Source organism: Callorhinus ursinus, unplaced genomic scaffold (assembly GCF_003265705.2).
Source record: "Callorhinus ursinus isolate GAN/ISIS: 27379988/994484 unplaced genomic scaffold, GSC_fseal_2.0 scaffold9, whole genome shotgun sequence".
In the NCBI taxonomy this organism is placed as follows: Eukaryota; Metazoa; Chordata; class Mammalia; order Carnivora; family Otariidae; genus Callorhinus; species Callorhinus ursinus.
The window spans coordinates 17,302,574-17,322,280 of record NW_027397071.1 but is presented as its reverse complement, the minus strand read 5'-3'; the positions used below and the strand labels follow the sequence as shown (position 1 = coordinate 17,322,280).

General features: G+C 39.4%; 1 protein-coding gene across 6 annotated transcripts in view; it reads left to right on the top strand.

Annotated features, from left to right (window-relative positions):
- The first annotated feature begins 1,082 nt into the window (after positions 1–1,082).
- The window catches only part of RTCA (RNA 3'-terminal phosphate cyclase), a 37,261-nt gene continuing 18,636 nt past the window's right edge, over positions 1,083–19,707 (top strand). For 2 of the 6 annotated variants that reach the window (XM_073896241.1, XM_025872290.2), the window contains exons 1-9: positions 1,083–1,333; positions 1,445–1,545; positions 3,250–3,393; positions 7,442–7,565; positions 10,715–10,773; positions 12,134–12,275; positions 12,858–12,982; positions 15,200–15,258; positions 19,104–19,198. In XM_073896241.1, the coding sequence (XP_073752342.1) occupies positions 1,289–1,333; positions 1,445–1,545; positions 3,250–3,393; positions 7,442–7,565; positions 10,715–10,773; positions 12,134–12,275; positions 12,858–12,982; positions 15,200–15,258; positions 19,104–19,198 (894 nt within the window). In that variant the 5' untranslated portion in view covers positions 1,083–1,288. Of the gene's footprint in view, positions 1,334–1,444; positions 1,546–3,171; positions 3,394–7,441; positions 7,566–10,714; positions 10,774–12,133; positions 12,276–12,857; positions 12,983–15,199; positions 15,259–19,103; positions 19,199–19,707 lie in introns of those variants that run through there. The other 4 variants (XM_025872291.2, XM_025872292.2, XM_073896242.1 and 1 more) reach the window with 4 other exon arrangements.

Sequence of the window (19,707 nt, the reverse complement as noted above, 5' to 3'; positions counted from 1 at the left end):
TGGTATTTACATCAGGTCACCCAGGTTCATATTCCAGTCTTCTGGTTAACAACTCTGTGGACTTGCAGCAAATTTTTTAACATATGCAGTTGTAAAACAGGTAAAAATAGTAAGTACTTCAACAGGCTGTGAATGCATGCAGTGCATGGCAGTCAAGTAAATGCCCAATAAATGTTGTGTTATTGTTGTGGTTTAAAATATTCTAATTTCTTTGCCCTCCTACTTAACTGTAAGATTAGTATATGTTAAATATGATTTATATTCCATTGAGAATAACGTTGTAATTGATTGTTTCTCAGTGTCTCAAATATACCTCCAGTAAGTTCATGCTAGAAGCTGCCTTACTCTTCTTTGCTTACCTAGAGGCTTGCATATTATGGGATACCCAGTTATTGTAGGAATTGAGCCACAAGCAGGATCAAGAAGCTGACTGTTGTTTATGCCACGGTCTGAGGTGAATGATGTTAGTTGCACTGTCATGAACTCGCCCTTGCTCTTGGACAAGGTGACATAACTGGTTTTTTAGAACATTATATTACTGCTTCTAATTCTGCCATCCCCAAATAAAGCATGTTTCAGAAGATAAAAAGAATACTATTGGTACTACTACTACTATACTACTACACACACACACACACACACACACACACACAGACCCTTGTGAGCAATGACGGGCTCACAGGTATCAAGGGACGGTCTGCAGAACAGGAAAACCCGACCAGAGAGAAGGTGGTCGGTGCATTGCAGGATCCAGACCTTTCTTCCATCCTCAGCTTTAAAAGTCTTCAGCCCTGGATCCAGCAGGATCCTTGAGAAAAGAGATAAACACAGATGTTTGCATAAGCCTGAGAGACAACTGGAGAATCCGCTTTGAGTTGAAACGTAGGCTTTCTTCAATCTGCGTGTTTTGCTGTGCTCCGGGATGGTGTCTTCAAGCCGCACATTTACTACGGTGCCCCAGGATGCCTCCCAGGCCTCCGCCACCACGTCTCCCGGGGAGCGTCGGATTCGACGAAATTTTCTCGGCACCGCCTCTTTATGCACCAAGTGGCGCGCACGCGCACTGCCGCTAGGCCGGGCGATCCCGGTTCCGGGCGCTGAGTGTTGGGGTTTGCTTCAGCTGCATCCGGTTTTCCGGGAGCCGGCGCTGCTTTCGTGCTTCCGCCAGACCCCGCGGACCCCAGCGGGGACGGCGGTTTCGGAGCTGCGGGGCGGGAGCGAGCGTCTCTTCTTCTTCCCATTCCGGCAGAGGCTTTGTCGCCGCGGGCCGGACCCCAGGGCGCCCCCGATGGCGGGGCAGCGGGTGGAGGTGGACGGCGGGATCATGGAAGGGGTGAGTGCGGGGCCGGGGACCGGGCCGGTGGCGCTGCAAGCCCCGACTGGGGGAGGCGAGCGTCTCTGTCTCATGATGTTCACTCTCCTCTCCCACCCACACCCTTGGCAGGGCGGCCAGATCCTGAGGGTGTCTACAGCCCTGAGCTGTCTCCTGGGCCTCCCCTTGCGGGTACAGAAGATCCGAGCCGGCCGCAGCACGCCAGGCCTGAGGTGAATCGGGGCGCTGGGGGGCGGGGCCGCGGGACTGGGGGATGCGGGTGGGCCCGCGCCGGGCGGGGGGACGGTGGGTGGGGCTGGAGGTGGGCGCGGACTGCGGTGCTCGGGCCTGGGGTTTGGGTCACGCTTTGTGGTTGGGGAGTTGGGAGCCCCCGGTGGTGATGCTTGTAAGATCCACTCCGAGTTGAGGAATCTTAAAAGCCGGCCCCCAGGGCCCCGGGGGACCATGCTTCGGCTCGGGCGGCTAGCGGTAGCCGGGGGCTAGGCGATCTTGAAAGCCCCAAGGGGCAAGTTGAGAAAATAGGCCCACGTTTATTCTATATAGCTAGAGTTCTCTAGCTTCCTGATGAGTTGTCTTTTAAGATGTTTTCGCACGTCATTGGGCATTTCAAGTATCTGGAGAGGTGGCAGCAGCGGGCAAGATGGATGAGGGCAGAACAGCCTGTAGGGCCAGAGGAAACCCCACTTTTTAACCAGTGTGTTCTCTGCTGCTGCACATTTTAGAATCGTAGCTCAGGAAAGGACCCTGAGCTGTGTTGTTCTAGCTTCCATTCAGACCTCAAAGAAGTTATGAGTATAATCAGAATTATCAGTTGTGGACAGGGAAAAACGTTGACCCTTGACCTTGTTTCCTTCTGTCTGGGAAGCTAGGTGTGTCAACTAGCTAAGTTTCAAGGTATATGCACCTGTTAGAAGGGGACCCAGGTTGAAGCCAAACTGATTCCTTTGGATATTTTAATACATCAGCAGTCTCTTAGTCTTTTATTCACATTCCATTTTGAAATTATTAAAAGACAATTATTGATGTCTGTGAACATTAATTACCTAAGTCACAGCAGTTGTTTGCAGCAGTCAGTTTCACCAATAGGAAAATCCAATACATTAAGGCTGTGTTAAGTACTTCATTAGTTTGCTAGAGCTGCCATAATGAAATACCATAGACTGGGTGGCCAAAACAACAGAAATTTATTTTTCTCAGTGTTCTGAAGCCTGCAGGTTCAAGATCAAGGTGCTGGCAGGGTCGGTTTCCTCTGAGGGCCATACGGGAAGATTCTTTCCCAGTCTCTCACCTTGGCTTGGAGATAGCTTCACTCTTGCTGCCTCTTCACATGGTCATCCTTACGTGCATGTGTACCCCTGATGTCTCTGTATGTCCTAATCTCCTCTTTTTATAAAGATACCACAGAGAATCCCATGGTCAAGAGTCCCATGCTCTACTGACTGAGCCAGCCAGCCGTCCCCTATCTCTTTTTAACTTAATCATCTCTTTAAAGGCCCTAATGCCAAATAGAGTCACATTCTGAGGTACTAGGGGTTAGGGTTTCAACATAAGAATTTTGGAGGAACACAGTTCAGCCCATAACAGGTTCCATAGATTATTCAATGACACGCAAGTGAGATTGGTGGCCCTGGGATAGTTTTTCAGTTTTCCTCTTTGCATACTTCTCATTTGCAACAATGCATCCATGTATGTGCTTTTAGCTAAAGTAAGTGGTTTGGAAGGAACCAAATGATTCCTTCAAGCAGGTAGTCTAGGTACATAAAAACCCAAAAAAAGCTCTGACGCTGAAGATACGGCACTTGTTGTGGTTAGACCTTGCTCTTTTTTTGCCATTGCAGTTTTATAAATGGGTCATAAAATGTGGGGCTATAGGCAGTCTGAATGCACACGTTTTGATGCAGTATTATGACCTGAAGGCCTCAGCATTTATCTGGACTGGAAATGATTCGAGATTTGTGTGATGGGCAACTGGAGGGGGCAGAAATCGGCTCAACAGAAATAATGTTTACACCAGAGAAGATTAAAGGTGGAATCCACACAGCAGATACCAAGACAGCAGGGTATGTGTCACTTACATTCCATTTAAGTATGGGCTTTAGAGTTAGACCTGGATTCGGGTGCAGGTACTACCTACCATTACTAGACAAGTTGCTTAACCTCTTTGGGCTTTAGTTTCCTCACTTTTAAAATGGAGATAAAACACTAGCCTTTCAGGGATAGAGATTATGTAGTTTGGGGTACCTAATTGCTTATTAATTGTAGCTACTAAATCTAGGATTTTTTTGTGTGTATAGTATAGCCTATTTGTTTCTTTTTATTATTTAAAAACTGAATATTGGAAAATGACTAAGTTTTTATGCCCTGTAGTAAGAGTAGATTTTTGCATTGTATGTAGCATATTTCGTTCTTGGCTTGCAGCTAGTTATGGATCATATTCTATTTTTGGTCTAGTCTAGGTATTTTTGTTGTCTTTTAATAGATACTTATGCTATCCTGTTTAGAAATGTTTGGATATATGGGGTGCCTGGGTGGCTCAGTTGTTAAGCGTCTGCCTTCGGCTCAGGTCATGATCCTGGGGTCCTGTGATCGAGCCCCACATTGGGCTCCCTGCTCCACGGGAAGCCTGCTTCTCTCTTTCCCACTCCCTCTGCTTGTGTTCCCTCTCTCGCTGCGTCTCTCTCTGTCAAATAAATAAATGAAATATTAAAAAAAAAAAAGGGCGCCTGGGTGGCTCAGTTGGTTAAGCCTCTGCCTTTGGCTCAGGTCATGATCCCAGGGTCGTGGGATTGAGTCCAGCATTGGGCTCCCTGCTCAGTGGGGAGTCTGCTTCTCCCTCTGCTTCTGCCTCTCCCCCAGCTTGTGCTCTCTCTCTCGCTCACTCTCTCTCTCAAATAAATAAAATCCTTAAAAAAAAAAAAAGAAATGTTTAGATATGATCTTGGGTTCCCCCCCCTTTGGAAAATGGATATTTAACAATTAAATTCAGTCTTCATCCTTTTCCAAGAATTCCTCCTTTTATTGGTAATACACAGAGAGCACGTTTTGTGTTTTCTGTGTTATTTGGCTGATTGCTATTGTAAACCATATCATTTTACCAACATCCTCTCTTTACTGGGAAATTTGATAAAATAAGAACTAGTAATGTAAACCTGATTCCAGTTTGTTTCAGAAACTGTTTTAATTGATTTTGATTATTATTTTAGTTGATGAAAATGTTTAGTGGGCACCTGGGTGGCTTAGTTGGTTAAGCGTCTGCCTTCGGCTCAGGTCATGATCTCAGGGTCCTGGGATCAAGCCCCGTGGGCTCCCTGCTCAGCCGGGAGCTTGCTTCTCCCTCTGTCCTTCCCTGCTTCCCAGTCGTGCTCTCTCTCTCACTCTGCTCTCTCTCTCAAATAAATAAAATCTTAAAAAAAAGAAAATGTTTAGTGATAATTAAGACTTGAGTGGTGCTGTGAATAGACCTCTGTGAAAAGGGACCTGCTGCCAGGCCTCAGGTGAGGTTTGCCAAGTGAGAACTTTCTAAGGGGAATAAGGAGTTTTGAGGTATCTTTCTTTATTTTTTTTTATTTTTTTTTAAAGATTTTATTTATTTATTTGAGAGAGAATGAGAGATAGAGAGCACGAGAGGGAAGAGGGTCAGAGGGAGAAGCAGACTCCCTGCTGAGCAGGGAGCCCGATGTGGGACTCGATCCCGGGACTCCAGGATCATGACCTGAGCTGAAGGCAGTCGCTTAACCAACTGAGCCACCCAGGCGCCCGGTATCTTTCTTTATAGTCAGCATAGTATTTTGGGTATTCTCCTGTAAAGAAAGGGAGGAAAGTTATAGTCAACCAACTATATAAAAATTTAAGCAAAATTATAGAATTTGAAGCTGCAGGAAGGAAAATAGAAACCGTGTTATTTCCAATCCTTCCTCCACTTTGTGAATGAGAGAATAAAGAGCCTCAGGTGTGATTTACCCAACGTCATGGAGTCAGGGAGAGAACTAGATTAGAATGTAGGCCTTCTGGCTTCTAACCCACTAGACTCTATGGGAAATGAGTTTAAAGTTGTGAATGCAACTCCATTCAGGAGACTAAACCAGGCTTTTTCCTGGCAAGAAAACATCTTATTTATTCACATTATAACATTTTTTATCCTTCACGGTGATTACAGTACCATGTGTTTTCTCAGGTGTCTACCTTTGTTTTTGCAATTTCTTATTCTCCTAAAATTAAGGTTTTTTTTTTTTAAAGATTATTTATTTGAGAAAGAGATGGAGAGAGAGCAAGAGTGTGTGGTGAGGAGAGGCAGAGGGAGAGGCAGACCATGGGGCTCGATCCCAGGATCATGACCTGAGCCACAGGCAGATGCTTAACCAACTGAGCCACCCAGGCGTCCCCAAGGTTTTCTTTACTATTCTTAGAATCTGATTTTATCTGTGGAGAGGGGAGAGCACTTTAAATGTTGGGGTCCTCAGAGGGAATAAACACAGAGAAATTAAGTAGTGTTAACCTAAGGTTTACTGTAAACTAAACATTTCCAAGTTTTTTCACTTGCTTCTCACTTAACTCCTTAAGAACAGGGATTATGTTGTATGTGTTTTCTCTTATAACAGCTAACATGTTACACAGTCAGTAAACGTTTACTAAATTAATGAAATGCATTAGCAGTGACAGAGACTGTTTATTTCAGTACATATGCATTGTTACCATGAGAAAGCTAAGTGAAGGTCTGTCTTTTGGTATTAGAGGCTGTGTCTAATCTATACTACAATCTACGTATGAATGTGACAGCTCATTCAGAAAATCTGACCAAGTGTTTCATTTTTTAAAATAATTCATATTCTAGAATTATTTCTCATGATTTCTCACGTTATTTTACTCTAATGACCAAACATAGGTGAGTTACAGCAAGGATTATTTCCTTTAAACTTATTTCCATGTAAAATATTCAGCTGTCAGTCTTTGTAAAATACTATTCTGTCATATCATAAACTTCACAGTGGTAGGCACTGTATCCTAACTTGTTATCTGGAACAATGCCTTGTGCATGGTAGAGATTCAGATGTAATTTTTTAAGTATTTCTAAACCCTCACTTTTGTGTGTGTAACTATCTGACATTGTAGAAAAGTTATTACAATTTAATTGACTCTATTTCCTATGCTGTATTTTTAGACTTTAACTGTATTAAATGCATTTTCATAAACTGCACTTTCAAGAATCCTTTTATAAAAACATTATAAGAATAGTTTTATTTTTTTTTTCAAAGATTTTATTTATTTGACAGAGACAGAGACAGCGAGAGCAGGAACACAAGCAGGGGGAGTGGGAGAGGGAGAAGCAGGCCTCCTGCTGAGCAGGGAGCCGGATGAGGGACTCGATCCCAGGACCCTGGGACCATGACCTGAGCCGAAGGCAGCCGCTTAACGACTGAGCTACCCAGGCGCCCTAACGATAGTTTTATTTTTAAAAAATTCTCTTTTTACTTCTTTGTAAGTTAAAGAAAGATCACACAACTAATGAGATGGATTCAAACCCAGATTTGCTGATCATTTAAGGCCAATTCCTTCTACTGTGAAATACTGTCTTTCTTTAAGATTCAGGATATTCTTAGTTACTGAGGTGTTTTGTTTTGTTTTATGTTTTGTTTTTGTTTTTTGTGTTTTTTTTAAGTAAGTTCTAGGGATGCCTGGGTGGCTTAGTCAGTTAAGCATCTATCTTCGGCTCAGGTCATGATCCCAGGGTCCTGGGATCAAGTCCCACATTGGCCTTCTTGCTTAGCAGGGAGCCTGCTTCTCCCTCTGCCTTCTGCTCCGCCTGCTTGTGCTGTCTCTCTGTGACAAATAAATAAGTAAAATCTTAAAAAAAAAAAAATAAAGTAAGCTCTACGCCCAGTGTGGGACTCGGAACTCATGACCTGAGATCAAGAGTTGCACGCTCTACTGACTGAGCCAGCCAGGTGTGCCCCCTCTTTTTTAATGGGGTGTTTTTTTAACTTGAGACTTGACAGTATATACCTTTCTTCCCGGTTTTCTGTGCCCCAGCTAATGGTGATGTGTAGTAATACCACGTTCTTGAGACTTTAGAAAGAAAATGCAGCTAACCCTGCTTTGCCTTTTCCTTAGGAGTGTGTGCCTCTTGATGCAGGTCTCAATGCCCTGTGTTCTCTTTGCTGCTTCTGCATCAGAACTTCGTTTAAAAGGCGGAACTAATGCTGAAATGGCACCGCAGATTGATTACACAACTATGGTAAGTGCTTCTGTTGTTGATGAACTAAGGTGATCTCGTATATTCTTCTGAATCTCCATTCTCTATTCAGTATATCCTGAGTGGTTCATGTGCATGCCTATTTATTTCTTCATGGTGTCTAGTTGTGTTGCGGGAGAGGGTAAGGGATTGTGTTTACTTTAGATTTTGTGTTGTATCTTAAAACAGTGTTGATAGTGAATTCTTTTAAAACTTCAAGTGTATTGTTACATGAATTATATAAGCCAGTCATTTTATAAATACAAGAATTATGATTTGGAAGAAAAAACTCAAAGAATTAAACACTGTGCTTGACAAGAGTTGGTGAGGATGTTGAGAAGTGGAACCCTCGCATACTACTAGTGGGAATGCAAAATGGTGCAGCCGCTAAGGAAGAGAGTGTGAAGGTTCCTCAAAAAATTAAAAACAAAACAACCATATAATCCAGAAATCCCACTTTTGAGTATTTATCCAAAAGGATTAAAATCAGGATCTTGAGGAGAGATTAGCATTCCCATGTTTATTGCAGCACTATTCATAATAGCCAAGATGAGAAAGCATCTGTTGATGGATGAATGGATAAAGAAAATGTAGCATATACATAGAGTGGAATACTATTCAACCTTAAAAAAATTAAAGAATATATGACCACGTGAATGAACCTCAAGGACGTTATGTCTGTTGATGGATGAATGGATAAAGAAAATGTAGCGTATACATAGAGTGGAATACTATTCAATCTTAAAAAAATTAAAGAATATGTGACCACGTGAATGAACCTTGAGGACGTTATGCTAAGTGAAATAACCAGTCACATAAAGACAAATACTGGCATGATTCCACTTGTATGAGGTATCTAAAGTAATCAAATTCATAGACTCAAAGAGTGGAATGGTGTAGAGGGAAGGGGGAAATGGGGAGTTACTAATCAACAGGCATAACATTTCATTTAGGCAAGATGAATGTGCTCTAGAGATCTGTACAACATTTACCTATAGTAAACAATAATATACACTTAAAAATTTGTTAAGAGGGTAGATCTCATGTTAAGTGTTCTTACCTCAGTAAGATAAAATTTAAAAAAATTAAGTACCATATTTTGACTGTAAATTTTGACAATGATAAAACTTAGTATGCTTATACAGTTAGTAGGAGAGAAAAGTGGTATTTTTTTCCCTCCAAGTTTATTGAGGTGTAATTATAGTAAAATACACCTTTTTAGGGTATAATTCTGTGTTGTTGTTGTTTTTTTTAAGATTTTATTTATTTGTCAGGGAGAGAGCACAAGCAGAGGCAGGGGCAGGCAGAGGGAGAAGCCGGCTTCCCACTGAGCAGGGAGCCTGATGCAGGACTCGATCCCCAGGACCTTGGGATCATGACCTGAGCCGAAGGCAGACGCTTAACTGACTGAGCCACCCCAATTCTGTGATTTTTGATACATGGTTGTTAACCAGCCACCACAATCAAGATACAGAATTACTGTAAAAAATTCCCTCATATTCCTTTGTTATCAGTCCCACACCCCAGCCCATGGCAACTACTGATCTGTATTGTATCATAGTTTTGCCTTTTTTTCAGAATGCCATATAAAGGAATAATACTGTATCTGACCTTTTGAGCCTGTTTGTTTTTTCACTTACCACAATATGTTTGAGATTCATCCCTGTGACTTGTTTTAGCAATAAAAGCTTAAGTAGTCTCTATTACATGGATGTCCCAGTTTGTTTAACCATTCATCCATCTGTTGAAGGACATTTGGGTTGTTTTCAGTTTTTGGCAATATGAAAATGTCACTACAAAGATATATGTACCGATTTTTTATATGAACATAATTTTTCATTTCTTTTGGGTAAGTACCAAGGAGAGGGATTGCTTGTAATAGTAAGTCTATATCTAACTTTATGACAAGCTGCCAAATTGTTTTGGTATCCAAAGTGGCTGCATTCTTTTGCATTTTCACTAGCACTGTATGAGTTTCAGCTATTCTGCATCTCCCCAGGTCTTGATATGTAATTTTTTTTGCCATTTTAATACATGGTATAATCTTTTTTTTTTTAGAGGGAGAGCGCAGCGGGCATGGGGAGGGGCAGAGGGAGAGAATCTTAAGCAGGTTCCATACCCAGCATGGAGCTTGATGCTGGGCTTGATCTCATGACCCCCAGATTATGACCTGAGCCAAAATCAAAAGTTGGATGCTCAACCGACTGAGCCACCGAGGTGCCCCTAGATGGTACAGTCTTTTAAATTTTAGTTTGATAGGATGTGTAATGAAAGTTAATCTCTCCTCACCTAATAATTCCACTTCAAGGAAATGACCCTAATTAAATATTACAGACTGCAGCAAAAGATAAATGTTAAAGGTATTTGAGCAGAGCATTATATACTATAATAATAATTATATAATATATACAATTATATAATATTGAAAACTCAGGGAATCGTTAAATAAATTTGCTAGAATGCCATGCGGTTATTTAAATATTGTTTAAGAAGAATTTTATGATATCAGGAAAATGCTTTTGTTTATAATGTTAAATGGAAAATGAGGATAAACGTATACACAGTGAGATTTCAATGTATAGAAGAATTGAGAAGGCAGGGTCTGGGTGGGTCAGTTAGTTGAGCGTCCGACTCATGATCTTAGGGTCGTGGACTCAAGCCCCGTGTTGGGCTCCATGCTGGGCATGGAGGCTGCTTGGGATTCCCTCTCTCCCTCTCCCTCTGCCCCTCCCCCGCTTGTTCTGTCTCTCTCTCTCTTTCTCTCAAATAAATAAATAAATCTTTAAAAAAAATTGAGATGGCAGAATGGAATGCTGTTCACCAATATCCCCTAAGTTCTTATGCATTATATAGTGAAGGGTTAGGAAATACTGTCCTATGGAGTAAAATAACCACTGGGATCAAGTATCCTGAGTTCTGACTTTTTTTTCATTAGACTGGCACAGCCCTGATTAATTAAATATTAAACTTTTAATTTTGGTTTACGTATCAGTTATTTTATTTGAAAAATAGAACTAGCCTACCCATTTTTATATCAATATTTATCCATAGTGCCTTCTTGCTAGCTCAGTGCAGAGCACTTTTGTTTAATAAATATGCTTGTTGAATCAGTGAATATTTGTGGTTAAAGTAACAATAAACTGATTTTTCAGGTTTTCAAGCCAATTGTGGAAAAATTTGGTTTCAAATTTAATTGTGACATTAAAATGAGGTAAGTTACTTATTTGTTAGCCCTTTGACCCACTATTTGTAGAGTAGTGGGAAAGTTAGACCTTAGAGAATTATTCTGGAACCCACTACTTCTCGTAGTAATTAGGAAATACATGTAGGAAATACAGTTTATAGGAAATAATTATGCTTTGTGTGGCTTAAAAACAGTAAGCAGCAGGGGCATGGGGACTTGAAAGCAGCTACAAATGGTATTTGCTTGTTTCTAGGGGGAAATATTTTCAAGGGAATTGCTACACTGAGGGACCTTCACATCTAGTGTTATCCATGCTCAGCACAGATTGAATACTTTTTGTGTGCAGACAACTGGACTAGGCATGGCAGGGTCATAAAAGGGATTCTCTTCCACAATGCAATCAGTTATTTTCCAAAGAAACACATTAGGCATTCAGATTATTACTCTTCAAGGCATCCCTTCTGCCACATAATAACAAGGCCAGATTTCTTGGTGGGACATTTAAGTGTGCTGCAGTCTTGTTCCAGTTTAGCTTTCTAGCTTCATTCCCTGCCCGCCCTGCTCCCCCTCCCCCCATGTATTCTAACACACATTTGCTTGCTCTTTAAAACTACTCTGTGCCTTTGGGCTTTCATTTTTTTGTTCATGTTTTTCCTCCCTTGCTCTCTTAGAAACTAGAAATCCTATATTTTTTCAAAATGTAACTTGTAATTTCTTGTGTGAATTGTCCATGAGTGTGTCTAAGTTGGAATTCATACTTGCACCTCTCTTTGTAGTCATTTTTACAGCCTGACATGTTCTAGGAGGTTGTGCGGCCATCTCTTTACCAGATGGGGAGCTCCTTGTGGATAGGAGCGCTGTTACTCTCATCTTTACGTTCCCAGCATCCTCTATAGCATAAGTGACACTCAGTATTTGAGTTAAAATTTTGTTAAATGTTCAGCTGCTTCAATATTCATCATATATTACTGAGTACCTCCTACTTACCAGAAATTGTTGTAGGGTGCTGGAATATAGCAGGAACAAAATAGACAAAGTCCTACTGTCAAGGAGCTTATATTCTAAAACAGTACTGTCAAAAAGAACTTTCTGCATTGAGGGAAATGTTCCCTATCTGCCCAATATAGTAGTCACTAGCCACATACGATTGTTGAGCACTTGAAATGTGGCCAGTGTGACTGGGGAGCTGAGTTTTAAATTACATTTAAATTTAAATGGTCACATGTAGTCTGTGGCTACCATATTGGACAGCACAGACCTAAATATTTCTTGGAAATTTCAAATATCAATTATATGTTTGGATATCATTCACATGTTATTTTACTGTAAGTGTTCAGCTTTATTTTTGTTGTACAAGCAGTTTATGTATTTGTCATACTTTCCGTAGGGGTTACTACCCAAAAGGGGGTGGTGAAGTGATTGTCCGAATGTCACCAGTTAAACAGTTGAATCCAATAAATTTAACTGACCGTGGCTCTGTGACCAAGATATATGGAAGAGCTTTTGTTGCTGGTGTTTTGCCGTTTAAAGTAAGTTGTCTAGAAGTGTATGTGGGTCTTGGCATTATGTCAGCTAAATTTTGAAATAATTGAAAGCCCTCAATTTTTTTTAAAGATTTTATTTTTAAGTACTCTCTATGCCCAACATGGAGATAGAACTTAAACCCCTGAGATCAGGAGTTGCATCCTCCACTCCATGGGGCGTCTCAGTGGCTCAGTTGGTTAAGTGTCTGCCTTTGGCTCAGGTCATGATCCCAGGGTCCTGGGATTGAGCCCCACGTCGGGCTCCCTGCTCAGTGGGGAATCTGCTTCTCCCTCTCCCTCCCCGCTCTCTTGCTCTCTCTCCAGTAAGTAAATAAGATTTTTTAAAAAAGGAAAAAAGGTGCATGTTCCACTGGACTGAGCCAGCCAGGTGCCCCTAAAGCACTTAATTTTTTAATATATCTTTTCATTAAAATTTTTTCCTAAACATCTGTGCTCTTTACTCTTGAAAATCTAGTTTTTATATAATGCATGTGAAAGTTATTAAGTATTGTATGTTTCTTTGAAGGCTTGAAAACAATTGTCAAAATAATCATTAATTTATTCTATTTTTCTGTCTTGCCAAAATAGGTAGCAAAAGATATGGCGGCGGCGGCTGTAAGATGCATCAGAAAGGAGATTAGGGATCTTTATGTTAACATCCAGCCTGTTCAGGAACCTAAAGACCAAGCCTTTGGCAATGGAAATGGAATAATGTGAGACAATATACTTTTTCCTGGATACTGATTGAGAGCTCTGAAATAATTATCCTGTTTAAGTGAAAGATTTGTAGTTTTTTTGTTGAAATATTACAGTTTTAAAAAGGCATATTTTTAAGGACATTGCTACCGAAAACAACAGTATGATGAATTAAGATGATTATTTTATGCTGAATTTTTTTTCTGAGGGTGGTTTGCTTTTTATTACATTGTAAGAGTCCTCTGACTCTTAATCTAATCAGAAGTTAGCCTTTGAAGCTGATCCTGAGAGAAATATTTCCAGTTGTTTTTCTGTGCCTCAAATGTGAAGTCCATTTATATGTAAATATTAGATCTGGCAAAGATCTATTTAGAGAAGAATTATATTGATTTAATTATATTGATTTAAATATAAAAATGCTTTAATTGATCTTTTGAAGTATGAGAGTATCTCCTGTGGATAAAAAGTCTCTTTCTCAGAGTTTCTATTAAAGGGTTTAAATACATGTTCTACATTTGATAATACTATCTAAAAACTGTGAAACAAAACCAAACATCTCTGTAGAAAGATCTTTTCTTTATTGAAGTATAGTTGGCACACAATGTTATATTACTTTCAGGTATACACTATAGTGATTTGACAGTATGTTATGTTTTGCTCACCCCAAGTGTGGCTCCCATCCCAGTTCCTATTACTTAATGTGGGACACACATACTAGGTACTTAGTATTAACTGTTATTATCAATAGCTTATTATGAACCAGTCATGGTAACATATGCTTTATAAATATTATCTCTAATTTCTTAGAGATTACCTTTTTAATAACTTTAAATATTGTTTAGGAAGAATTTTATGATATCAGGAAAATGCTTTTGTTTATAATGTTAAATGGAAAATGAGGATAAACTTATATGCAGTGAGATTTCAATATATAGAAGAATTAAGAAGGCAGGGCCTGGGTGGGTCAGTTAGTTGAGTGTCCGACTCATGATCTCAGCTCCCATCTGTCACCTTACGTATGATGCCATTACAATACCTTGGACTAGATTCCTCTGCTGGGCCTTTCATCCCTGTGACTTGCTCATTCCGTAACTGGAAGCCTGGATCTCCCACTCCCCTTCGCCCATTGTGCCCATCCCCCATCCCTTCCCCTCTGGCAGCCATCATTTTGTTCTGTATTTATGGGTCTGTTTGTGCTTTTTGTTTGTTTTGTATCTTAGATTCCACATATCAGTGAAATTCTGTGGTATTTGTCTTCTCTGTCTGACTTATTTCACTTAGCATAATACGCTCTAGGTCCATCCGTGTTGTCATAAATGGCAAGATCTCATTCTTGGTTATGGCTGAGTCATACTCTGTTGTGTGTATATGTACCACGTCTTCTTTAGCTATTCATCTATCGATGGACACTTGAGTTGCTCCTGGCTTTTGTAATTATTGATAGATATGTACTTATTGCTGTTTTGTTAATTGTTTTCCGGTTGTTCTTGTAGTCCTTCTTTGTTTCTTCTTCTCTTGCTCCCCTTGTGATTGATGACTTTTGGTAATGTTCTTTCATTTGGTGTTTTCTTTATTTTCTGTGTATCAAAGTTTTAGTTTTGTGGTTTCCATGAGGTTCACATATAACATCCTAAGTATATAGCATATATTAAGTTGGTCACTTAAGTTCGAACACATGGAAAAACCTTTTCATTTTAGATAATCATAAGACGCTTTATTTTTTTATTTTTATTACAAATTTATTTATTTATTTATTTTGGGGGGGGGGGGAGAGAGTGTGAGGGGGGGAGGGGCAGAGGAAGAAGGAGCAAGAGATCCCAAGCAGACTCTGTGTTGAGCACAGAGCCCCACGCAGGGCTCAATCTCATGACCCCGAGTTCATGACCTGAGTCAAAATCAAGAGTCGGGTGGTCAATGGACTGAGCCACTCAGGCACCCATCATAAAATACTTTATAGTATAGTAGAAATGGTATCAAAACTTCAAGGAGAGCCATTCCTTACGTATGAATGGATTAGAATCTAGTGTGACTTCTTGTTGGAAGTGCTGAAGGATACTGATACCCTGATGAAGTTGGAGAATGCTAGTCATGCCGCTCTCTGTATAAAGAATTTCACTTTTGCAATTTACTAGATAGATCTGATTCTGTGTACTTAATAATCATTCCACTGTATTGTTTTTGCATGTAATTTTAGAATATAGCATAGATAATAATACTTATTTTTTCCTATATAGCATTATTGCTGAGACATCCACCGGCTGTTTGTTTGCTGGATCATCACTTGGTAAACGAGGTACAGATAAATGAAGGGGGTCCACAATTTCCAGTGCTGGTGTAAAATTTTTTAATTATCTGTTAGGTTTAGAATGTTAGAGCATGATAGATGATAAGTGTAAAAGGATACGATTAACTGATTCTGTTTTAAATCAGTTAAATTTTCAGTCTTTCTCCTAACTTTATACTTTGAAAAATTTCAGAGTTATAGAAAAGTTGAATGACTAATGAATATCCATCCACTGTTCTCCAAGATTTACCAGTAGTGAACTGTTAGCTACAAGTTTGTGTGTTTCTTAACTATTTCAGTGTAAGTTGCAGAGACCGTTTCTCACCCTTGACTACTGCAGCACGGATGTCCAAAGAACAATATCTGTGTAATCATGATACCATTTTTATACCCAGAGTATTTGTCTGTTTGTATTCATACATAACCAGTTGCCTCCAAAATATTTTTTAGAGCAGTGGTTTTTGTTTTGTTTTTAGCACTCACAGCAATTGGTCATGTCTGTCTAGCTTCTTTTCTACTACAGAATAGTTTCACCTTTTTTTTTTTCTTTCATGATACTGACATTTTGAAAAGTCCAGGCCATTTTCTCATAGGATTTCCCACAATTTGGATTTGTCTGATTGTCTCATGATTAGATATATTCAGGTGAAACATTTTTAGTAGGAATAGCTGACTGTGGACATTCCATTGTATCACAACAGGGTTGGTGATAATGTCAATTTGTCCTTTATTGGTAAAGCTGACTGTGATCACTTGGTTAAAGTAATGTCCTCCGGGTCTGTCTGCTATAAATCCTTTCCCTTTTTATAAGTAATAAGTCATCTGGTATAATACTTTGAGACCATCTGATTATCTTATTCCTATACAGCTTTCATCCAGTGATTTTAGTGTCTATTGGTATCAGTTATTACATTGATAATTTAAAAAAACTGAATATTTTTGTGAAAGGGAAGTGTAGTTAAGATTTAGTATATTTGGGAGAGGAGATACATGTATACATCTAATTGTAATATTTGGAGATACTTTTGCCATTGAGGTGACTTCTAATTGGACTTCTTATTGTTTGTGTGGTAGTTGATTGCTTTATTCCTACTTTGTAGATCTTTAAAAGATGCTTACCCTTGCTGTTCTGTTTAATCACATTTATTACTGCCGAAAATAAAAAATTTCAGGTAATCTTAGTCTGCTCACTTGGTAGATGTAGATACTAGTTGGGTATCAGATCTTATCAACAGAATGGAATAAGTAAAATCAACATCTCCAGTTGACCTGACATAAATGAATTCTATTTAAAACTGTGCTATTATAAAATGTGATTGGTGGACCGGCAGCATATCAGCATTATCTGAGAGTTTGTTTGAAATACAAGTTTGAGCGTTTATTTCATACCTATCAAATTAGAATCTCTGGAAGTTGGGCCCAAGGATCTGTTTTAACAAGCTCATCGGATACTTCTGAGGTATAATGAAGTTTGAGAAGTAGTGATCAAAAATATATTTAGAGTACACTAATTACTTCTTAGGTACCTGGAAGAATCACTGTGGATAGTGAGCCACATTGATTCTTCCCTGTACCTAGAGGTCTTGAGAAAGCAAAGATAATATACAATATAAAGCAGAGACTAGGAGCCCATGTAACTAATAACTGCTGGGGAGACATTGGGTAGAATATGAGTTCATTGGGTACCAAGATGTGCCAGGTAGTATATACTGGGGTCACTGACATGAGAGCCACTGTCCTGTTTCCTGGCTTAGTCTGGCAGAAGAGACAGAACAGTGCAATGATTTTGATATTCCCAGGGTACCGTAGGTTGTCCATTAGAAAAGCACTAAAATTTCAGAGGAAATTAGGATTTTGCTCTTTTTTTAAGAACATAGTACTAATAAGCAGATTTCTCATATATACTTCATTTTGTTGAGTTGCCACAGACCTCTAGTAATAGCTGGTAGTGAGGTAGATCCATTCATACCATTATTCACTATCAAGGCTGGGTGAGAGGGTGTGTGAATGGCTGCGGGAAACACTTTGCCACTTGGCAGAGAAACCTTAGCACATCTACTGCTCTCTAATACTGCCAAGTCAGGAACTCTTTCCTTCTCCCTCATCCTCCGTGCAAATTTTAGCCATTCTTAAAGCACTCACTTGAGTCCTTTATGCTCCATGAAACCTTCTCTAATTGTTCTAGAACCTATAATCTTTTCCTTCTCTGAACTTTCAGTGGGGATATAGTTTATACCTTAGAGCTTAGTCCCTGCTTATCCTCTGGTTCTCTAATATATGAGTATTTTTTTATGTCGTCTTACCAAAGGAACCAGTTCCTATTACTTTGTGTGGGACACACATACTAGGTACTCAGTATTAACCGTTATTATTAGTAGCTTATTATGAACGAGTCATGGTAACATATGCTTTATAAATATTATCTCTAATTTCTGTAATAACTTTGCAGCTTAGGTTTTATCAAATCCATTTCCATCTCCACTTGGAAGAAGAAACAGAAGAGGCTGAGTGGTTGAGATTGATACCACATATTCCAGACCACTTCATTCAGTCATGTACTTGGCTGATGGATGTTGTAAAGATAGTTAATTTATTATATTATAATAACTGCTGTAAGGAAAAACAGTTAAAATTTTGAAAATTCCACTTTTCTGGGAAATCTTACCAAGGCATATTCATAATCAAATGAATTTCCAAATATAAAATAGAAATAAAAACTAACCACATTGTCATGTCTTAAAAGACATTTTTATTTGTAGCCAGGGGCTTCTTTTAGTTTAAAATAAATACTTTAAAAGAATCATTTGAGGGATGCCTGGGTGGCTCAGTTGGTTAAGCAGCCGACTCTTGATTTCAGCGTGGGTCATGATCTCAGGGTCCTGGGATCCAGCCCTGGGTCAGGCTCTGTGCTCAGCAGGGAGTCTGCTTGAGGATTCTCTCTCCCTCTTCCTCTGTCCCTCTGCCCCTCCCCCTGCACTCTCTCTCTCTCAAAATAAATAAATAAATCTTAAAAAAAAATCATTTGATATTCCACTACTTTTGACAGACTTATTTTATTTTCAGCGTTGTATAAGGATTTGGGGTAAGTGTGGAGAAGCAGAGAGTAGGGCATGGGGATAAATATTGTCTTATTTTCAAAATAAGATAATGCCTGTTTAAATCTTGAATAAAATTTTACAATATTTGACACGAGAATTTTTATCTGCTCTTCCTTAGATGAAGGAATGAATGAAAACTAATTTACTTAGATGAAAATTAATTCTCTGACCTTTAAAAAAATCCTTTAATTCTAAAAGAATTGCCTGCAGACTAATTATAACATGTATAAATTACAAATTTAAAATTTTGAAGTTGAGATATAGCGATATAGGATCATAACTTAGTTATAAATTGGTTTCATAATTTTAAAATTGTTTTTAAGATTTATTTATTTATTTTGAGAGCATACAAGGGGGAGGAGCAGAGGGAGAAAGAAAGAGAATCGCCAGCAGACTCCATGTTGAGTGCAGAGCCCCATGTGGGGCTCCATCCCAGGACCCTGAGATCATGACCTGAGCTGAAACCAAGAGTCATACACCTTAGCAACTGAGCCACCCAGGCGACCCTCATAATTAGTACTTTTAAAGCACGGCCAAAGCAGCCTGGTTTTTCTGCCACTAGGTTCATTTAAAAATATAAATTATTTGCCTGTGCTAAGCTCTCAGAAGATTAAATATACTTAAAGGTCTTATCCTAAAAATTGCGTTGGGTGAATTCAGAGGCCTAAAAAATGTTAGGTCGGTGCTAACTGGGATATATTAATTCAACTTTTTGCCTCTTTGTAATTTAATTTTTTTCCATTGTGTCTTTCGTAGGTGTAAATGCAGACAAGGTTGGAATTGAAGCTGCTGAAATGCTATTAGCAAATCTTAGACATGGTGGTGCTGTGGATGAGTATCTGCAAGACCAGGTAATGATGCTTTTAGGATAAAAACCTTTGCACTTATTAGACTTGAATATTTGGTAATTAGATTGAATATAAAATTCATTTTAAGTTAAGTAATCTCTATACCCCATGTGGGGCTTGAACTCACAACCCTGAGATCAAGTGTTGTACACTTCTCCAACTGAGCCACCTAGGTGCCCCAGAATGAACATAAATTTTATTTTATTTTATTTTTTTAAAAGATTTTATTTATTTATTTGAGAGAGAGAGAATGAGAGATAGAGGGCACGAGAGGGAAGAGGGTCAGAGGGAGAAGCAGACTCCCTGCTGAGCAGGGAGCCCGACATGGGACTCGATCCTGGACTCCAGGATCATGACCTGAGCCGAAGGCAGTCGCTTAACCAACTGAGCCACCCAGGCGCCCCATGAACATAAATTTTAATCATTGACCTTCAGAGACTGGTTGGCATGTCCTAGTTCAACCAGTTTTTAAATATTCTGGAATTATATACCTCAAATTTCAGTTTTCATCT